At 36.1% G+C, this 18,453-nt stretch overlaps 1 protein-coding gene across 1 annotated transcript in view; it reads left to right on the top strand.

The window, feature by feature from the left end:
- The window catches only part of LOC138694865 (uncharacterized), a 234,470-nt gene that overhangs the window by 180,983 nt on the left and 35,034 nt on the right, over positions 1-18,453 (top strand). The window contains exon 2 of the mRNA XM_069818998.1: positions 11,780-11,884. Coding sequence (XP_069675099.1) covers positions 11,784-11,884 — 101 coding nt within the window. The 5' untranslated portion in view covers positions 11,780-11,783. The remainder of the gene's footprint in view (positions 1-11,779; positions 11,885-18,453) is intronic.

The following is an 18,453-nucleotide window of genomic DNA, read 5'->3' as shown; positions in this document are numbered from 1 at the left end:
GTTGTCGACTGTCTGATTTCTTCTTCTGTTCCGAACTTTTTTCTCGTTCACCATTCTTTCCAGTTCATCCTTCAATAGACAGTCCCTTCTTAGCCAGTGACCCAGCCAAAATAGTACAGTAGAGCTATATATATGTCGAACAAGTCATAATTTTGAGTTTCCAACCGTGTGATAATACTCGAGACATCCGACGTTTCGGAACACTTGCAGGCTTTATCAGCAGGGTAATGGTGGCCCCAAGGCCTGAAAGTGGCATGTTCTATTGGGTCAGTTGTCCCCGGCCAGTTGTTGGGCTATCTGACCTGGAAACTCCCCGATTATAAATATCGCATGTGGGGGCCGCAGCGTTATTAATCCCGATGCGGACGGTTGTTACAACACTCGCAGCCTCTCAAGACCGGATCCAGTTAATAGCATTGCGATCCGGAGGAAGGGAGGTCCGCTGTCTGAATCAATACGGGGCGGGCAGGGACTTTTCAGGGCTGTAAATCACGCGATTACAAGGGATTACACCTACACAGTTTTGTGTTGGACACCTGTTGAGTGCGGTGGCAGCAAATCCCACATGAGCGACGCCTCTCAAATTGTCGAATCAAGCAGACATTGTCTCCTGTCAGTAGAGCCAATTTGTCTTTCATTTTTGTTATTATGGTTATTATATTACAGTTGTACTTCGTTATAGCGACATCGGTTTATACTACTTCCTGTCTACAGCGTCAAATATTCGCTTGTATCAATTCCTCACAAGGCACATGTTTTTGCGTCTCGCTTAATACGACGTATATAAATTAATCTAACTTATATAAAACGTCCTTGTCATTCATTTTAATGTAATGTTTCTAGATTCAGACTACTTTAATACGGGCTGAGCGGATTATCTATGAAACGTGAACACGGCGAAATTGCAGCGGGAAGTATTGCTTGGCCTTGGCAGACATTTCTGGTGAAGGGAAGCCCTGGCTGACGGGATATACGGAGCTGTGAGGTAGCAGTCTCTTACGATAGTGAATACTAAACTCAGGTGTTTGTGATTTTATACGGTTTACTAAGAAAGAAAAGGCGACATGGAAAACAATAGGCCTAATTTCATTATTTTGGTTATTATATTACAGTTGAACTTCGTTATAGCGACATCGGTTTATACTACATCCTGTCTACAGCGTCAAAAATTCGCTGGTATCAATTAATTCCTCACAAAGCACGTGTTTTTGTGTCTCGCTTAATACGACGTATATAAATTAATTATAACTTATATAAAACGTCCTTGTCATTCATTTTAATGTAATGTTTCTAGATTCAGACTACTTTAATACGGGCTGAGCGGATTATCTGTGAAACGTGAAGACGGCGAAATTCCAGCGGGAAGTATTGCTTGGCCTTGGCAGTCATTTCTGGTGCAGGGAAGCCCTGGCTGACGGGATATACGGAGCTGTGAGGTAGCAGTCTCTTACGATAGTGGATACTAAACGCAGGTGTTTGTGATTTTATACGGTTTGCTAGGAAAAGAAAGGTGACATGGAAAACAGTAGGCCTAATTTTATTATTTTAATCGTCAACGAGTCTTCAATTTTATTATTAATAATTTCGTACTGTATTCCCTTGTGCTGTCAAGAAATTATTTCAATAGAAATTTCCAGGTGTTAAAGTTTCTGGTCTTACTGCGATTCATAACTTGATTAATAAATTTTGTGAAATGAGAAGTCTTCAAAATGAAAAAGAAAAAGTAGTGGCAGAAAAAACCGGATCGACAAAATAATCAAAGTCCCCGAAATGAGCCACTGCGCATGCCACGCCCGCATTCACAATATAGCGAGTAATCTATTGAAATTGTTGTAGTTTAGACTGCTGACATAGCCCATTTCGAAATCCATTAGAAAATAAGCTGGTAAAATTCATGTTCTGGAAATAATAAGTTAATTGTTAATAAGCTTGTTAATAACCATTGTGTCACCGGCGTGGCTCAGTCGGTTAAGGCGCTTGCCTGCCGGTCTGAAGTTGCGTTCGGGCGCGGGTTCGATCCCCGCTTGGGCTGATTACCTGGTTGGGTTTTTTCCGAGGTGTGAATGCAAGGTAATCTATGGCGAATCCTCGGCCTCATCTCGCCAAATATCATCTCGCTATCACGAATCTCATCGACGCTAAATAACCTAGTAGTTGATACAGCGTCGTTAAATAACCAACTAAAATAACCATTGTTCTAGGCCATATTTTATGTTTAATATATATTAATCACTTATTAAAAATTGACTTACAACAATACAATTATGTTCATTATTCTTATGCAGATGACAGAGTTTTACATTTTTGTGGAAAAACCTGGTATGATGCATATAATAATTCAAATAATGGACTAAAATTAATCAAAAAAATTGTTTGACAAATTATCTTTCTATCAACGAAAATAAAACCATAATTATTCCATTCTCATTATCTGAAAAATGTAAGAAACCTCCTACATCTATATTAAGTATTAAATTACATAACTCAGAATGTTGCCTTATACAATGTAAATGTCCGATTATTAAGGGTCCTCTGAAGTTAAGTATTTAGGTATTATTTTCGACAATCATTTAAAATGGAACCAACACATTAATTAACTCTGTAACAAATTACGTAAAATAATATATTATTTTCTTTTATTGAGGAATTACTTGTCAATAAGTTTATTACGCACAATATATTTAACTTTATTTCAATCGGTAATTATATATGGAATTATAGGATGGGGTAGCTAATTTAAATCCAATTTTAATCCATTTTATTTATTACAGAAGAAAATAGTTAAAATATGTCTTCATAAACCTATTGATTTTCCATCTCAAAAATTGTTTTTAGACTTTAATATACTTAACATAAGACAGATTTATTATATTGTATTAATAAAATTCATACATAAAAATCGATATAATTTTGGATTGTATTCTCATAGTTATGAAACGAAAGGTATGAATTGTTTAAGATTGTTCGAACCAAAATGCAACACTGTTACAGTATTTAATCATAGTAGTAATTTACGCCCAAGAATATATAACAAATTTATATTTGAATATCCTAATCTTGTCAATTGTAATAGTGCTAGCATTAAATTAAAAAAGTTATGTTTGGATTTTATAAAAATTGAAAAATTGTAAATTTAAATTTATATATTCTAATTGCATAGTAGATATAAGACAAATTGTATTGTATACTTATTAATTTCAATTCAGGAATCCGCCCCTGAGCACGAGTTCTACTCTTTTAGGGGCGAGCTAATGTTTTTCTGTATATATTATATTTTATGTTACAATTATTAGCAAAATAAATTAATTAATTAATTAATTAAGTAGTAAAATATCGCTGTAATCGAAAAGTATTGGGAATAAATTTGAATAAGGAATAAAAAAAGTTTCCTTCCCAGGCAGGATTCGAACCACTAAATTCTTAGTTACCAGTATATCGTGCTATGGAGTGAACAAGGCTCTGAAATCAGCTACAAGGATCGGTCCGGTTTTTTTTTGCCACTACTGTACATTGCTCACAGAAGAAACTCTGAACGACAGACACCGGCTGGAAAATTCGCCTAAAATTCTCTTCGGCATCTTTCTCAATAAACGGGAAATTCTTACACTTCTGTACAGCAGGATACGAAGTTACTTAAGGTTAAACTGTATATAATTACAAACTTCTATGTATTGTGGGTCCCTATCACCACAGCATGGCGCGTCCTCAGGTTGCGGATAGAGGAGACGGCCTCCAGATATGGAGGGTAGCTGCGAATATATTGAATAAGCAGTCGTGGACAGCCGATAAGGGGTGGTCCTCCAGCTTGGGGGTTGGGCGAAGGGCTAACAACCCATCATCGTAAAAAACAGCTTGTTACGAAACCTAACAATAAGATGACACTCGGGAGGAGATTAAACGCAGAATAAATATGGGAAATGCCTGTTAATATTCGGTTAAGAACCTTTTGTCATCTAGTCTGCTGTCAAAAAATCTGAAAGTTAGAATTTATAAAACAGTTATATTACCGGTTGTTCTTTATGGTTGTCAAACTTGGACTCTCATTTTGAGAGAGGAACAGAGATTAAGGGTGTTTGAGCATAAGGTTCTTAAGAACATATTTGGGGCTAAGAGGGATGAAGTTACAGGAGAATGGAGAATGTTACACAACACAGAACTGCACGCATTGTATTCTTCACCTGACATAATTAGAAACATTAAATCCAGACGTTTGAGATGGGCAGGGCATGTAGCACGTATGGGTGAATCCAGAAATGCATATAGAGTGTTAGTTGGGAGGCCGGCGGGAAAAATACCTTTGGGGAGGCCGAGACGTAGATGGGAAGATAATATTAAAATGGATTTGAGGGATGTGGGATATGATGGTAGGGACTGGATTAATCTTGCTCAGGATAGGGATCAATGGCGGGCTTATGTGAGGTCGGCAATGAACCTCCGGGTTCCTTAAAAGCCAGTGAGTAAGAAAGTAAGTAAGTAAGTATAAATACATAAGTATACAATGGACCATTATGGGCCCTACACAGAATGTTTCAAAGTTCGCGCACAGGAACTAGATACAGTGTAAATCCTGGATGAAAATGAAAACGGAAATATTAGTGACAAAATTTCAAATCCAAGAATTTTTATTTACACAATGTGGTAACACTGTATTTTTCAAATCAATGCTGCTCCTGTGTACTTTTATTTTGTTTTTTGTTTTTTTTTTTCAATGTAATACACATTTAAAAACAAATGGCTTTGTTTAAATTGGGTCTGTATGTATAGTACCGGGTAAAACACTGCCATTTGATCCCACAGAAAACTTAAGATAAGAACTACATCTTTGGATCATAAATTATGAGTATTTCTAGGAACTCCAAGCAATTTCTTTAGCTATACATGTAGTTAAATTCCTCTACCCTGTTGATGCTTCTGTTAAAGTTGAAACAAGAAACGAAGTTTCGCATGAAGTTTAGAAGGTTATGAACAAAGTTGAGAGTAATGAGAAAATTCTGTTCAGAGCGGTGACACTTGAAAAACTATTAGCGTCGCGATACAATAGGAAGCACTCTTGACACAATAAATTCAAGAGGGATGTACACCAGAGCCAGGCGTGTAACACCTGGGCACAAGTGATCACAGGATGGCTTCAAGAAGTTGTTGCCTTTATCAAAATTCTATTAGATCGCCTCATAAGTATTGTCGGATTTTTTAATTTTATTTTTTTGTAAGATTTTAATTATTTTCTTTAGTTGGACAATGCGATTTAACACAAAGAATACAAAATAAAGGCGATAAAGTTTGAGATCAGAATCATTCTAAAGCACTACTGGGTACAAGATTATAAAGCTGCTGCAGCGGCTTGAAGAATATGTGAAGTCGAGGGTGAAGGTGTCGTTATGTGTATCACAACGATGGAATGTTTAGAATATACGAAGAATCTGGAAAGAAAGTTCACAAGAAAAAGTAATCGTAAGTTACCAGAACAAACTACTACTACTTACGATGGCATCACAGCCCAAAGTCGAGCCTTAGCCTCCTCAATTTTCTTCCTCCAACTGTCCCTGTCCTGTGCTAATCTCCTCCAGGCAGTTGTTCCGAGATAGTCCTGAGAATCGATCGTTACCGCATCTATCCATCTATTTTTGGGTCTTCCAATTGGTCTTTTACCATGTATTTTCCCTTCTAAGATCTTCTTTGGTATTCTGTTCCCTTCCATTTAATAGACATGTCCGGCCCATTCAAGCCTCCTTAATTTGATGAAAGTAATAATATCGAAACTTCTATATAATTTATATAGCTCGTTATTATAACGTATTCTCCACTGCATATTTTCTTGCACTGTCCAAAAATTCTTCTGAGTATTTTGCGCTCAAATATACCTAGTTTAGCTTCTGTCTCCTTAGATAATGTCCAAGTTTCGCTTGCATAACGGAGAATACTTCTAATAATTGTTTTGTATATTTTAAGTTTTGTTTCCTTGTGCACACAGATTTCAATATTGCGCTTAATGCAAAATAGGCCTTATTGGCTGCAGTGATTCGACTCTGTACTTGAATTAATTCGTTATTGTTGCTTGTCATTACTGTTCCAAGATATTTAAACTTCTCAGTTTCTTCAAACATGTTTATCGTCAGATTAGGAGGGTTGTATATATTCTGTTTTTTTCTTATTTGTGTCATTCGTTTGGTTTTACTTGCATTAATCTGCAACCCGATTTTAGCGGCTCCTTGTTCCAGATCATTACCAGAACAAACTGGTGCTTCAAAATAACATATCGGCACATTAAGATCCTGAAAAAATCAAACAGATGTTGTAGATCTGTATCTCATGAACTGACACCTCAACAAGCTCAACGCAGAATGGGTATCTCTCGTCAGCTTATCGCTAATCCCATGCATGATAGATTTATACGGAGAATTGTCACATGTGATGAAAGTGGATATATTACCGCACCAAGACACCTCAAACCAGTGGCACGATTCCCGTCACCCTACCAAAATCGTCGTTAAACAAATGCTGTGTGTCTAGTGGAATTTTCAAGGTGTGATTCACTGGGAATTTGTTCCAAACAGACTTGCAGTCGATTAATCTCACCAAGTATAACGAGTTCGTGACGTTTTGAGAGAGGTACCCGGCATTAGTTAATCGCAATAGAATTCTCTTGCAGTTGGACAATGCGAGACCCCGTACAGCTAGAACCACCATGGAAAAAATCCAGAAATTGGGAGGAATTGAACTGCTATCACATTCTGTATAATATGGCCTTGATCTTGCGCCTTTAGATTACAATTTGTTTCGATCCATGGCCCTCGTGGGAAAAATTTCCAAAACTTGGAAGTCTTTAAAATGAGTACCTCCGAATTCTTAGCATCAAAAACCAGAAACTGGTACCGTCGCGGGATAACAAACTTCACTGAAAATTGGTTCAAATCCCTTGCGTCGTTGTTCCTGCAATAACTCCTATGTGCAAAATATAAAATTTTTCAGTAGGAAGAAAAAACACATTTATTCATGCTATGGCAGCCGTACATAGGAGACTGTGAATTCTTGCATTTTCGAAGCAAAGAAATATAATTACATATAGGAGATTTTATTATTTGCTGTATCACTATTTAAGTTATTTAGTAGAGCAAATAGCTGAAAATCGATAAATATGTCACATAGGAGTTATTGCAGGAACAACGACGATAGAATCTAATAGCCTTTTCTTTGAAGATTAGATTATTTTTTCACAACACACTCCAACTAAAATTTTGTTTCAAAACCGACATTACTTAGGAGATGTATGTATCTGTATTTTAAAAAATTGCAGTACTGTACGCCTTTCTAATATTAAAAAATTAAATTATAGTGGAATATAAAATTAGTAATACAGCGAATATATTTTTTCTTTGAATTTTATCTAAGCATAGCATTTATTTATTTACTAACTTATTTACTTCTAACTTATTTACTTGCTAATTTATTTATTTACTTGTTTACTTAGTTACTTATTTATTACTCGACCAAGGCCACTGGAGTCCTGCAGCCCGGAGCCGTGGCTCTACTGCTCCTTCGTTCGTATAGTTCGCACAAGGAACGATTACCGAAAGGCAATGGTGGCGTTACTGTCTGTTTTGACGTGTGTATGTAGGCACGCCGAGGGGCGAGAAATGCGGGCCGATGGAAGTACTGTCTCTTCAAAGAAGATGAACGAATGAAGACATCGCTGTGGAAATAAAGAACGTAGCAAGAGAAAAATTCGAAGCTAATTAAACGCGCTACATATGTTTACGAATGAAACAATAATACCGTGCGATACAAGACACGTATTCACATGCAATGGAACAAACTAAAGTCGTAATGTAACTATTACAACGCAAGACTGATTCTATCGATGTCATTTCTCTTCTGACTGTACTCTTGAATATTATTCAAGGTATCTCGTGACCTTTCCTGTCGCCCGCTCTTCCTTATCGCATTGTTTCATTCGCATTCCTTCCGTCGGTATTCCTTGCTTGCGAGACCTATAATACCGCATCGTGATAGTTCACATTACGTCTGCGGCTCCACTCGCCTTGGTCGAGTAATACATAGTTATTTATTTATTTAGTTACTTATTTATTTACTTATATACTTATTTACTTATTTCGTTAAATATTTATTAATTTATTTAAATGTTTATTTATTTAATTACTTATTCATTTATTTACTAATTTATTTATTTATATATATATATATATATATATATATATATATATTTATTTATTTATTTATTTAACCTGATAGAGATAAGGCCGTCAGGCCTTCTCTGCCCCTCTACCAGGAGATTCCAACTATAATATGAAGAATAAAATTGCAATTAGTATTAAATTTACAATTACAATTACAATAAAAGTCAAAGTACGAAAAGATTACCTGACTAATGAAAACTAGATAATTTATCGTAGAAAAACAAAGAATATTTTATATTTACTGAATTACAAATTAGACCTAGAATAACAAAATTGTATGGTGATGAAATTACTGGATATTGAAATATTTTGTGATGGATTAAGGAAACTACTTACAAGAAATCAATTACTGACCAAGTGCCTAGTAAGTTTGCGTTTGAATTCAATTTTATTTCGACAGTCCTTGATGCTAGCAGGTAGCGAATTCCAGAGTCTTGGCAGGGCTATTGTGAAAGAGAATGAGTATGTGGAGGTGCGATGGGATGGTATTGTTAGTATTGTTTCATGACGAGAGCGTGTGTTCAGATTATGGTGGGAAGAAAGGTAAGTGAAGCTAGACTACAGGTACGAAGGAATAGAAGAGTTCAAGATATTTATTTATTTACTTATTTATTTATATAGTGACATTCGTTTATTTTATTGCAACCTAATTTCTTTAGTCCCTTCAATGACGCTATAACCCGGTTCAAATATATCTCTTGAATGTAACAGCCATTCAAGTATGTTATACAGAACATAAATAAAATTGCAGAATTCCCAAAACCTAAGACGCGAATTGCTGCGCTGGAAGTAGCAATGCAATCGGTTTAAGACAAGTGTTAATGAACAAGCAAACAAAGAAGCGACTCGGCATGTCTCAGAGAATTAGCCCACCGCGGGCGGAAGGAGCGGCGGATCCCCTCCGTGTTTGTGTTTGGTATTACGCGAGTAAGGATTCGCCTTGTTTGTCTTTGCGCTTTAAGGAATCTTCTTCCCACGCTCTTCCAGGTCGCAACAAAGTTAAGCAAAGCTACTGCTATTGATATACATTGATAACACAGCAGCTTGGCGCCCGCCGCCCCAAATTCAAGGCAGTAATTAAGACACTCGCTCCCAAGCCTTGCTCCTTTCTCACTTCTCTTCCTCTCCATTAAGTCTTTCTTTCCTATCCGAATTTTCTGTATCATTACAACTCTTTTTGTCCTAAAGTCCTTTTGTTCCCCCCCCCTTTCCATTATTAAATGATTCCCCTCCTTTACCCCTTTTCTCTTCTAACCCTCCTTATTCTTGTCTCTATTTTCGTTCTATTTCTTTCTGCTCACTTTCCTCCTACCCTCAACAGATCCAATTCCTCTTTCCGCTCTCATTTTCTTTCCCATCTTAATTTTTCTTCTTCTCACTAATTTTCTTTTTCCTATTCTCATTTTCCATTTTCATACTCATCTTTATTTTCCCTTCCCTTTCCTTCAACCTCTCTTCTTTTCCCCTTTTTCCTGTTTTCTCTTCATTTTCACTTCCCTTATCATCATTTTCCACTTTTCTTCTCACTCTCATTTTTCTTTGTTATTATAATTTTCCATCATATTCTCATTATATTCTGCTTTTCTCATTTTCAGCTTCTATTTCCCTTCTCATCCTTATTTTTCATTTCAGTCTCAATTTCAATTTCTCTTCTCAGTCTCATTTTAATTTTCCTTTTTTTTATCACTTTCCATTTCCCGCTTCATGATTTTACATTTCTCTTCATTTTCCATTTCTCTTCTCATTTTACATTTGTCTTTCCATTCTGACTTTTAAAGACTTAATTCCTATTCTCATTTTCCACTATCCACCTTCATTCCCTATTCTTATTTTCTATTTTTCACCTTCCCTTCCTATTCTCATTTTCTATTTATCACCTTCCCTTCCTATTCTCATTTTCTATTTATCACCTTCCCTTCCTATTCTCATTTTCTATTTTTAACCTTCTCTTCCCATTCTCATTTTCTATTTTTAACCTTCTCTTCCCATTCTCATTTTCCACTATCCATCTTCCCCTCCCCCATTCTCATTTTCCACTATCCACCTTCCCTTCCCATTCCCATTTTCCACTTTCACATTTCCTTCCCATTCTCATTTTCCACTTTCCATCTTTTCTTTCCACATTTATTTTCTATTTTTCACCTACTTTTCCGATTCTAATTTTTCCCATTCTCCACTTCCATTGCCATTCTCATTTTCTACTCTTCACTTTCTCTCCTAATCTAATATTTGCATTTTCCATTCCATTCTCATTTCTCATTTTCTACTTACCTTGTCATTTTCATTTTCCGCTACCTACATTTCCTTAACACTGCCATTTTCCATTTTCCACTTTCCTTCCCATTATCATTTTCCATTTTCCACTTTTCTTCTCATTATCATTTTCCATTTTCCACCTTCCTTCTCATTCTCATTTCTCACTTCCCATTCTCATTTTTCACTTTCCCATTTTCATTTTTCATCGTCTACTTCCTTCCAATTCTCATTTTCCACTCTCCTTCGCATTATCATTTTAAATTTTCTACTTCCCTTGACGTTCTCATTTTCCAGTCTCCACTTTTCTTCTCATTCTAATTCTCATTTTCTACTGCCCACCTTTCCTCCCCATTATAATTTTCAATTTTCCATTTCCTTTCCCATTGTAATTTTCCACTTTTATTTGTATTTTCCATTTACCTTCTCATTCATTTTGTATTTACCTTCTTATTTTGAGTTCTAATTTTCCCTTACAGCATTATTTTCCTTCTTTATTTGTCTGAAACATTTCCCCTTCTCTTAATTTTCACTATTTCTCTCATTGACCTGAATTTCTTTTCTTCTTCATAGACGATATTTTCATTCTTCTCTCTATTCAGTTTTATGTTCTCACGTTCCCACTTCATTCCCTCCCCTAATTTCTTTTCCGTCTCGGTTTCAAGTTCTCACTCCTGACTAACACATGAAAAACACGTCTTTGCCGTTGCGCACATCATGACGGGATATTTGCTTTATTGAGTGAACACTTGATTCGTAATATAATAATTTTGGCGAACGGGAGAAAAGTTCGGGGCAGAAAATATCAGATGATAGACGACATCGAGGTATATGGATCATAAGCGGAGACTAAGAGGAAGGCGGAAAATAGGGAAGATCGGAGAATACTGAGTTTGCAGTGAAAGACCTGCCGTTGGACAGAAAACTGTGAATGAATGAAATAATAATTTTTCTTAGTAAACAGCTTAATGATAATTCAATTAACAAAGTAGATTTAATATTAGTAACAAAATGCCATTTACTTCAGATTGTAAATGTTTAAATTAAACTTAAAGATTATAATTATCTCCAGTTCAAGTGATGAAATGGAACATGAAACATCACATCATGGAGGGAGGGGAAGAAAGAAAAGAAAACATCGCTGATGTGAGCATGAATAGCTGACGTCGACGACAAATGTCACAATGAATCAAACATAAAGCACTTTTAATTATGTTTTCCACTCTCCACAATTCCAACACGATTACAGAATATCATCAACGACAGCGAACATTGCAACAGGTGTGTAATTTCAGCTTTCGTGTAACAATGGCATACTCCATCTGTTGCAGAGCCATGTCTGGAGAAAGTGCCCGCGTCTTGCCACTGCTGCTCTCTGCCGGCGTGTTGCTGTACCTCATCGCCACGATAGAAGCAAAAAGAGATGTTGACTGCAGGTAAGCAATGAATAAGTTTTTTGCAAGAAAGATAACCGAATGAATAATCTGAACGGTGGAAAAATTAAGTTTGTATTCTCATTTAAAATCATGTATTAAACCAAATTAATCTTTCATTATGAAACATCCAAAATATTGACGCAGAATTATTAGCCTTACTTTCTCTACTTACGTACCTTCATTTCATCTGTCACGCGATTTTATAGTCAACATTTTTCTTGGGTTGAGATTAGCCTAGATCTAGATTCACAGAATTTTACGCACTATATTTAGAGCGATATGCTTACAATATACCATAATATTTTTGCTGAAAATTTATTGAAAAGGTAGCATGAAATAGAAACTTCAACTGCGATTTGATAGGGAACAACTTAATTTTAAAACAGACATAGGCTTACTTGGTTGCAAGAATATACGCACGCATATTAATTTTATTATTCAACCCGTGATGGTCCTGTAAGTAGCCTACTATTGTCGTGTTGAAAGAACGTCTATGAACGTTAATGGTTCAATGAAGAATAAAATTCTTGTTAGTAAGTACTGAATAAGTTGTAGATCCCGAAGTGAAAAAGTAAAGTTTACTTCCTTCTACATTTTTACAGAACTAGCTATAAGAACAAATTGGCATTTGAGCATAACTGGCGGAACGAATATTGACGATAATTATATAAGGCCCCATACGAAAAAAGTTTACAAGTAGGCCTATTTATAAAAAAAAAAACTTTAAGATTATTTTCTCACTTATAAGTATAGACTGTCATATACAGAATGAACAGATATGTAATAGCAAAACATAATTACATTCTTGAAGATAAACTGCAGGATTTTTCGAATCAAAGCTGAGACATTACATATGAAAATATCGATTTATAGGTTTATGGATATTTTGCATTTAATTGCGTATTTCTAGTGGTGCCATCTCACATGGAGTTTATGTCCAGCAAAGTTGACACGTTGGAAACACAGCTTTCGGTGGCTAATGGAACGGTAACGAACAGTCTGTTAAACGTTATTTGAGCAACGCTCTACAATTCGGTGGCACACTAACTTTAAGGATTCGTTACCTAATTATAGAACAAATTATTATTAGTTTTATTTCAACCTAGCAAGAAAATTGAAATGTCATATTTCGGGCATGTTGAAGTGCAGACCTCGGGATCATGATGACCTATACTTGTTTTTTTGAAAGATGGAACATGACAATTAAGCAGCCGAGCTTGGAACTACAGTGCTATGTTGCCAATATGGACTACCACGCTGCCAGCTGATGGAAGCTAGCAATAAATTGTCGTTAAGATGTCCGACGTTAAAACTGTCAATGACAATTGACGCGAAGGTAAGAAAACAATACAAAAATCGACAGAGAATCAAAGACGAAACGTGCTAATGCTAACATTGTGTGCACAATAAATGTCGCCAAGAGAGCTATTAAGACTCGCCACGTAAGAACTGTAAGTTTGGCAACTCAACCGTTGTTACCATAACAACAGGCCTACCATGCTATGTGACATTCAGTTGTTTTTCCGATCGCAACGCTCCTGTCATGTCCCATCTTTCAAAAAACAAGTATAGGCCCCATGTTTGCTAGACTTCAAGGTAATGCCTCTGACTAGACTGCAGGTAATAGTAATAGTAATAATAATAATAATAATAATAATAATAATCATGATCATCATCATCATCATCATCATACTTTTTTTCTGGATGAATTAAGGCACTCAGCCACCAAGAAAATACATGATAATATAATGTTAGTACCAACAGAAAATTAAATATATACCTAAGACAAAATTTAAACAGAAAAAATATGCATAAGCCAAAGGATTATCGAACTTAAATACCTACTTGAACTAGATGACAAATTAAATTACACGATTATTTAATAAACTAATTCTGTAGTGGTCCGGAAAAGTGACACAAGTCAGTTTCCACACACCTTTTTTTGATAATTTATTGACAACTTACGGAACATCTGTTCGCTTGGAAAAAAAAAATACATAGGTAGGTATTCCTCCCATTACAATAATTCATACAGAAAAAAATCAAATCGACATAAGCCAGTGTAAGTTGTCGATAAATTATCAAAAAAGGTTTGTGGAAACTGACTTATGTCACTTTTCCCGAGCATTGCAGAATTACAATTGTGAATTTTTATACAGGGACATCATTTTATTTTTACTTCAATTTTTATTGTACCTGAGTTTTGGAATGTACTTCACTCCCACCCCTTCTACTAGTAAACTTCCAACCGTTCACGACACAGAGCCGAGGGCGCGTAAGCAGTACTGAGGCACTGAGTATAGTACGTTTCAGAAATACGTTCGCGTTTTCCAGTGACGAAAGAGCTTTCAATATTGAATCATATTTTCGTACGGGTACTGTCGTCCGTTTCCCTATGTCGCATCCCGGTTTCCCCCACCTGCTTCTGTTCGCCCCTTTGTAAAGTCTAGTAGCTGGGCTATCTTAGCTCTTTTCTGAAAACATTAATTTCTGTTAGGAATTGGACGTCTACGTAATATTATTCAAGTGTTTAAAATAACTTAAAAGGGCCTCGTTAAGTAATTAACTGTCACGTGATTCCCCCCCCCTTTCTACAACCCTGCGACAAAACCACTTGAACGGACAGTAGATAGCATTTCTGAGTGATTTTATCTTTTCGGATCGGGCAGAAGTGAAGATTGAATTTACAGTACGTAAGGTACTCTTTTATAGAGTGGGTACAGAATTATTTCAACATGAGTTACTCGTACGAAGGACGAAACTGGTAATTGGAATTAGGTACAATAGTCTATAGTGCGATAATATGGATAAAAAGAACTGAAGCCTGTATCGAAATGAACAGCCACCATTTTCTAAAATGTGTTTAAATATCCATATTATAATTATTTTTCAATTTAACTTCATTCTCTATATCAGTGGCCGGCAGATGCTGCAGTTGTGACGTAAGAGCCAGTCAGATCGCAAGAGCTTGGGAGAGCGAGCAGTTGAGTCGTATTAATGTTAGCACACACCAGCGCAGTGGCGTCAGTGCAGCAGTAGAACGGGACTGTTGAAAACAAAAGGATCTATCTACATTTTATAGAAGATTTACCCAGGCAAGATTCCCTCGATTGCATAGATTTGCTGCTAGGATGTTGAGCATATTCGGATCTACGTATGTATGTGAACAGTTCTTTTCTTGTATGAAGATCTGCAAACCACAACATAGAAACCACCTGTCTGATCTGAACTTGAAACATATTCTTCGCTTGTGTGTTAGCTAGGCTGTGACTCCAAATATTGCAAAATTAGTACGCGAGAAAAGAGGAAAAAAATCTCGACAAAGCGTTTAGCTTGGGCACGGTAGTGACACAAAGTGATGGTGTGTTTCAAAAGTTAAAATATACTTTGCATACTACTCACCAAGATAGGGCCTATATAGTTTAATCTTTATATTATGTAGAAAAATGCTTGTTAAAAAACACTGTTTTCAAGTTTCCGAATAGATAAAGTGTTGCAGTACTGCTTAAAGTATTTATTTATATGTTTGTATGTTTATAGCAGTTTCGGAATTTCATTTACTGTATATATGCAAACGCTTCTGCAAGTGGCTATATTATGAGTTTCATATTATTTTAAGTACATTAAATTTGATTACAAACCGAGATATTTTGTTACATTGATTTATCACGGTTGTACAGTTTTGTTTTCGTACAAATGTATTGTAATTGTGCTGTTCCCATACTATCTCAGACAAATGGATCGCGCTCTGTCAGTGCATAGACCCGCACCACCACTGTTCAGATGAACCTTCTCTCCACGCTGTGCTCAGTATGCAGAGATTGCCGAGCAAAGAGCAAGGCGGCTACGTCGTATGACGCCACAGAGCACGGAACATGCCGGTCACTGCTCTATATAGTACGCTAATGTGCTGTAACAGTACAATATACACTGCATAATTAATACTTCCGAATGGATAGCTCAATTCGTGTGTAAAACACTAAGTGTTAATACAGTACTGTATTTTGATTAAACAAAAACCTAATGAAAATTATCAAACTCAAAATTGCGATATTTACTAGTTTACATAAATGGATGAACTACTTTTCTTCCCTCCTATATCTAGTAAAGTGATTTGTATTTTACGCCAGTATCATCGAACTCCGTCGTGGAAAGGGTAGCAAACGGTGTTTCCTGTTTCAATCGTTAATAGAAAGGTATAGCCAGGTTAATATTAAAAATGTAAGTAAAAATAAAATGATGTCCCTGTATATCCTGGGACACTGCGTTCTAAAATATTATGTTTCACTTTGGACTTGAAAGCGTTTAAGGTTGGGCAGCCCCTAACATCTGTAGGTAATGAATTCCAAGAATGGTTAGTGTCTATTTGATTTTTATATGAATTCTATTGCTTAGTTTTGGTTTCACCGATTCAGACTGGCTGAACAGGCGTTCTGCTCGGCATTCGAATAAGAAAGAGGAAGTACGGCCGTAGCTAACATAGAAAATTATGAGTTACCCAGCAGAATATTTTTACAGGTACAACTCAACCAAAAAATTTATACTGCACCATTTAACAACGTCAACAAATCGCCAAAGGAAAAATAATACAGGGGATTACCCAAGACGTCATAATACGTTGTACAGGATTGTACTTATAAAGCTTCCAAATTGTACCGAGGAAAATATTTTCTCTATATTAATATTCAAAATGTCAAAATATCTTCAAATTAATGTTTCCAAATACAGGGACACCATTTTATTTTTACTTCAATTTTTATTGTACCTGAGTTTTTTAATGTACTTCACTCCCACCCCTTCTACTAAGGAAGTTCCAACTCCACACAGAACCAAGACCGCAGATAGTAAGCAGTACTGAGTTACTGAGTATAGTACGTTCCAGAAATATGTTCGCGTTTTCCAGTGACGAAAGAGCTTTCAATATTGAATCATATTTTCGCACAGGTACTGTCCGTTTGCCTACGTCGCATCCCGATTTCCCCCACCTGCTTCTGCTCGCCCCTCTGTAATAGCTGGGCTGTCTTAGCTCTTTTCTGAAAACATTAATTTCTCTTAGGAATTGGAAGTTTACGTAATATTATACAGCTGTTTAATTTAACTTAAATAAAAGGGCCTCGTTAAGTAATTAACTGTCACGTGATTTCCTCCCTTTCTACAATCCTGCGGCATAACCACTTGGACGGACAGTAGATAGCATGTCTGAGTAATTTTATATTTTCGGGTCGGGCAGAAGTGAAGATTGAATTTACAGTACGTAGAGTAGGTACAGAATTATTTCAACATGAGTTACTAGTACGAAGGACGAAACTGGCAATTGGAATTAGATGCAATAGTCTATAATGCGATAATATGCACAAAAGAACTGAAGCCTGTATCGAAATGAACGGCCACCATTTTCAAAATTGTGTTTAAATATTCATATTATGATTATTTTTCAATTTAACTTCTTTCTCTATATTGTACGCTAATGTGCTGTAGACAGTATAATATACACTGCATAATGAATACGTTCGCATGGATAACTCACTTCGTGAGTAAAAACACTTATTCTTAATACAGTGCTGTACTTTGATTAAAGAAAAACCTAATGAAAATTATCAAACTCAAAATCGCGATATTTCCTAGTTTACGTAAATGGATGAACTACTTTTCTTCCTTCCTATACCTAGTAGAGTGATTTGTGTTTTACGCCAGTATCATCGAACTCCAGTCTTGGAGGGGGGAGCAAGCGGTTTTTCCGGTTCTCTAAAGGTATAGACAGGTTAATATTAAAAATGTTAGTAAAAATAAAATGATGTCCCTGTACATATTATTATAAAACAGTTAAAATGACAAAACGTAAAAGTCGCCAAATGATTAATAAAAACTCCAGAAAAGTCGTTGGTCGCTATTTCGCCATTTTTTTTCGTTAGACATCTCATCAAAGCAGCTAGATCTAGCGACTTGTCGCTGAAGTTGGTAACAATGGCGAGGAAATTGCCAGTTCCTTTTATCCTGAGCCTGAGTGCGAACTACAGAAAACTTATAATTATAGACGTTAAGGTGGCGGAAATGCTATAAGCCGTTCCTTCAACCTACAACATCATACACTTCAGTATTCTGAGTAATGAAAACTGCAACGTGCACGACCGAAGAGAAAGACGTACTTCAAACTTGATTCTGTAACATTCTGAAGAGTTTCACACGTGGTGTGGAGAGAAGTCAGCGAAACTTGGATAATGACAAAGTAATTTTGTGTTGCATAGTATAGCCTATACATAGCAGTGTAGATAATTCTAATTTATGGAATAACAGCAGAATAACAGTGTCTTAGTTTGAGCTATGATTTGATCCTGGAAAATTTTACAGATACTCGGTACCAATTATTGATAGAAGAAAGAGATAACGCTAATTGGTTTTACTCTGAACAATTTAACTGTTCCTTTAAGAAAGATTAAAGTTATCGAGAACAAATTGTTGACTTCCCCTCACACACTTCAAGAATAGTATTCTCTTTCCTTCCAACTTAATCGACGTGCTGTTGCTTTGCTGTAGGCTACTCTCACCTAACCCAATGTTTTTAAATGGGC

This window comes from Periplaneta americana, chromosome 2 (genome assembly GCF_040183065.1).
Source record: "Periplaneta americana isolate PAMFEO1 chromosome 2, P.americana_PAMFEO1_priV1, whole genome shotgun sequence".
In the NCBI taxonomy this organism is placed as follows: Eukaryota; Metazoa; Arthropoda; class Insecta; order Blattodea; family Blattidae; genus Periplaneta; species Periplaneta americana.
Note: the sequence above shows the minus strand (reverse complement) of the source record. Positions and strands in the feature narration are given on the sequence as shown.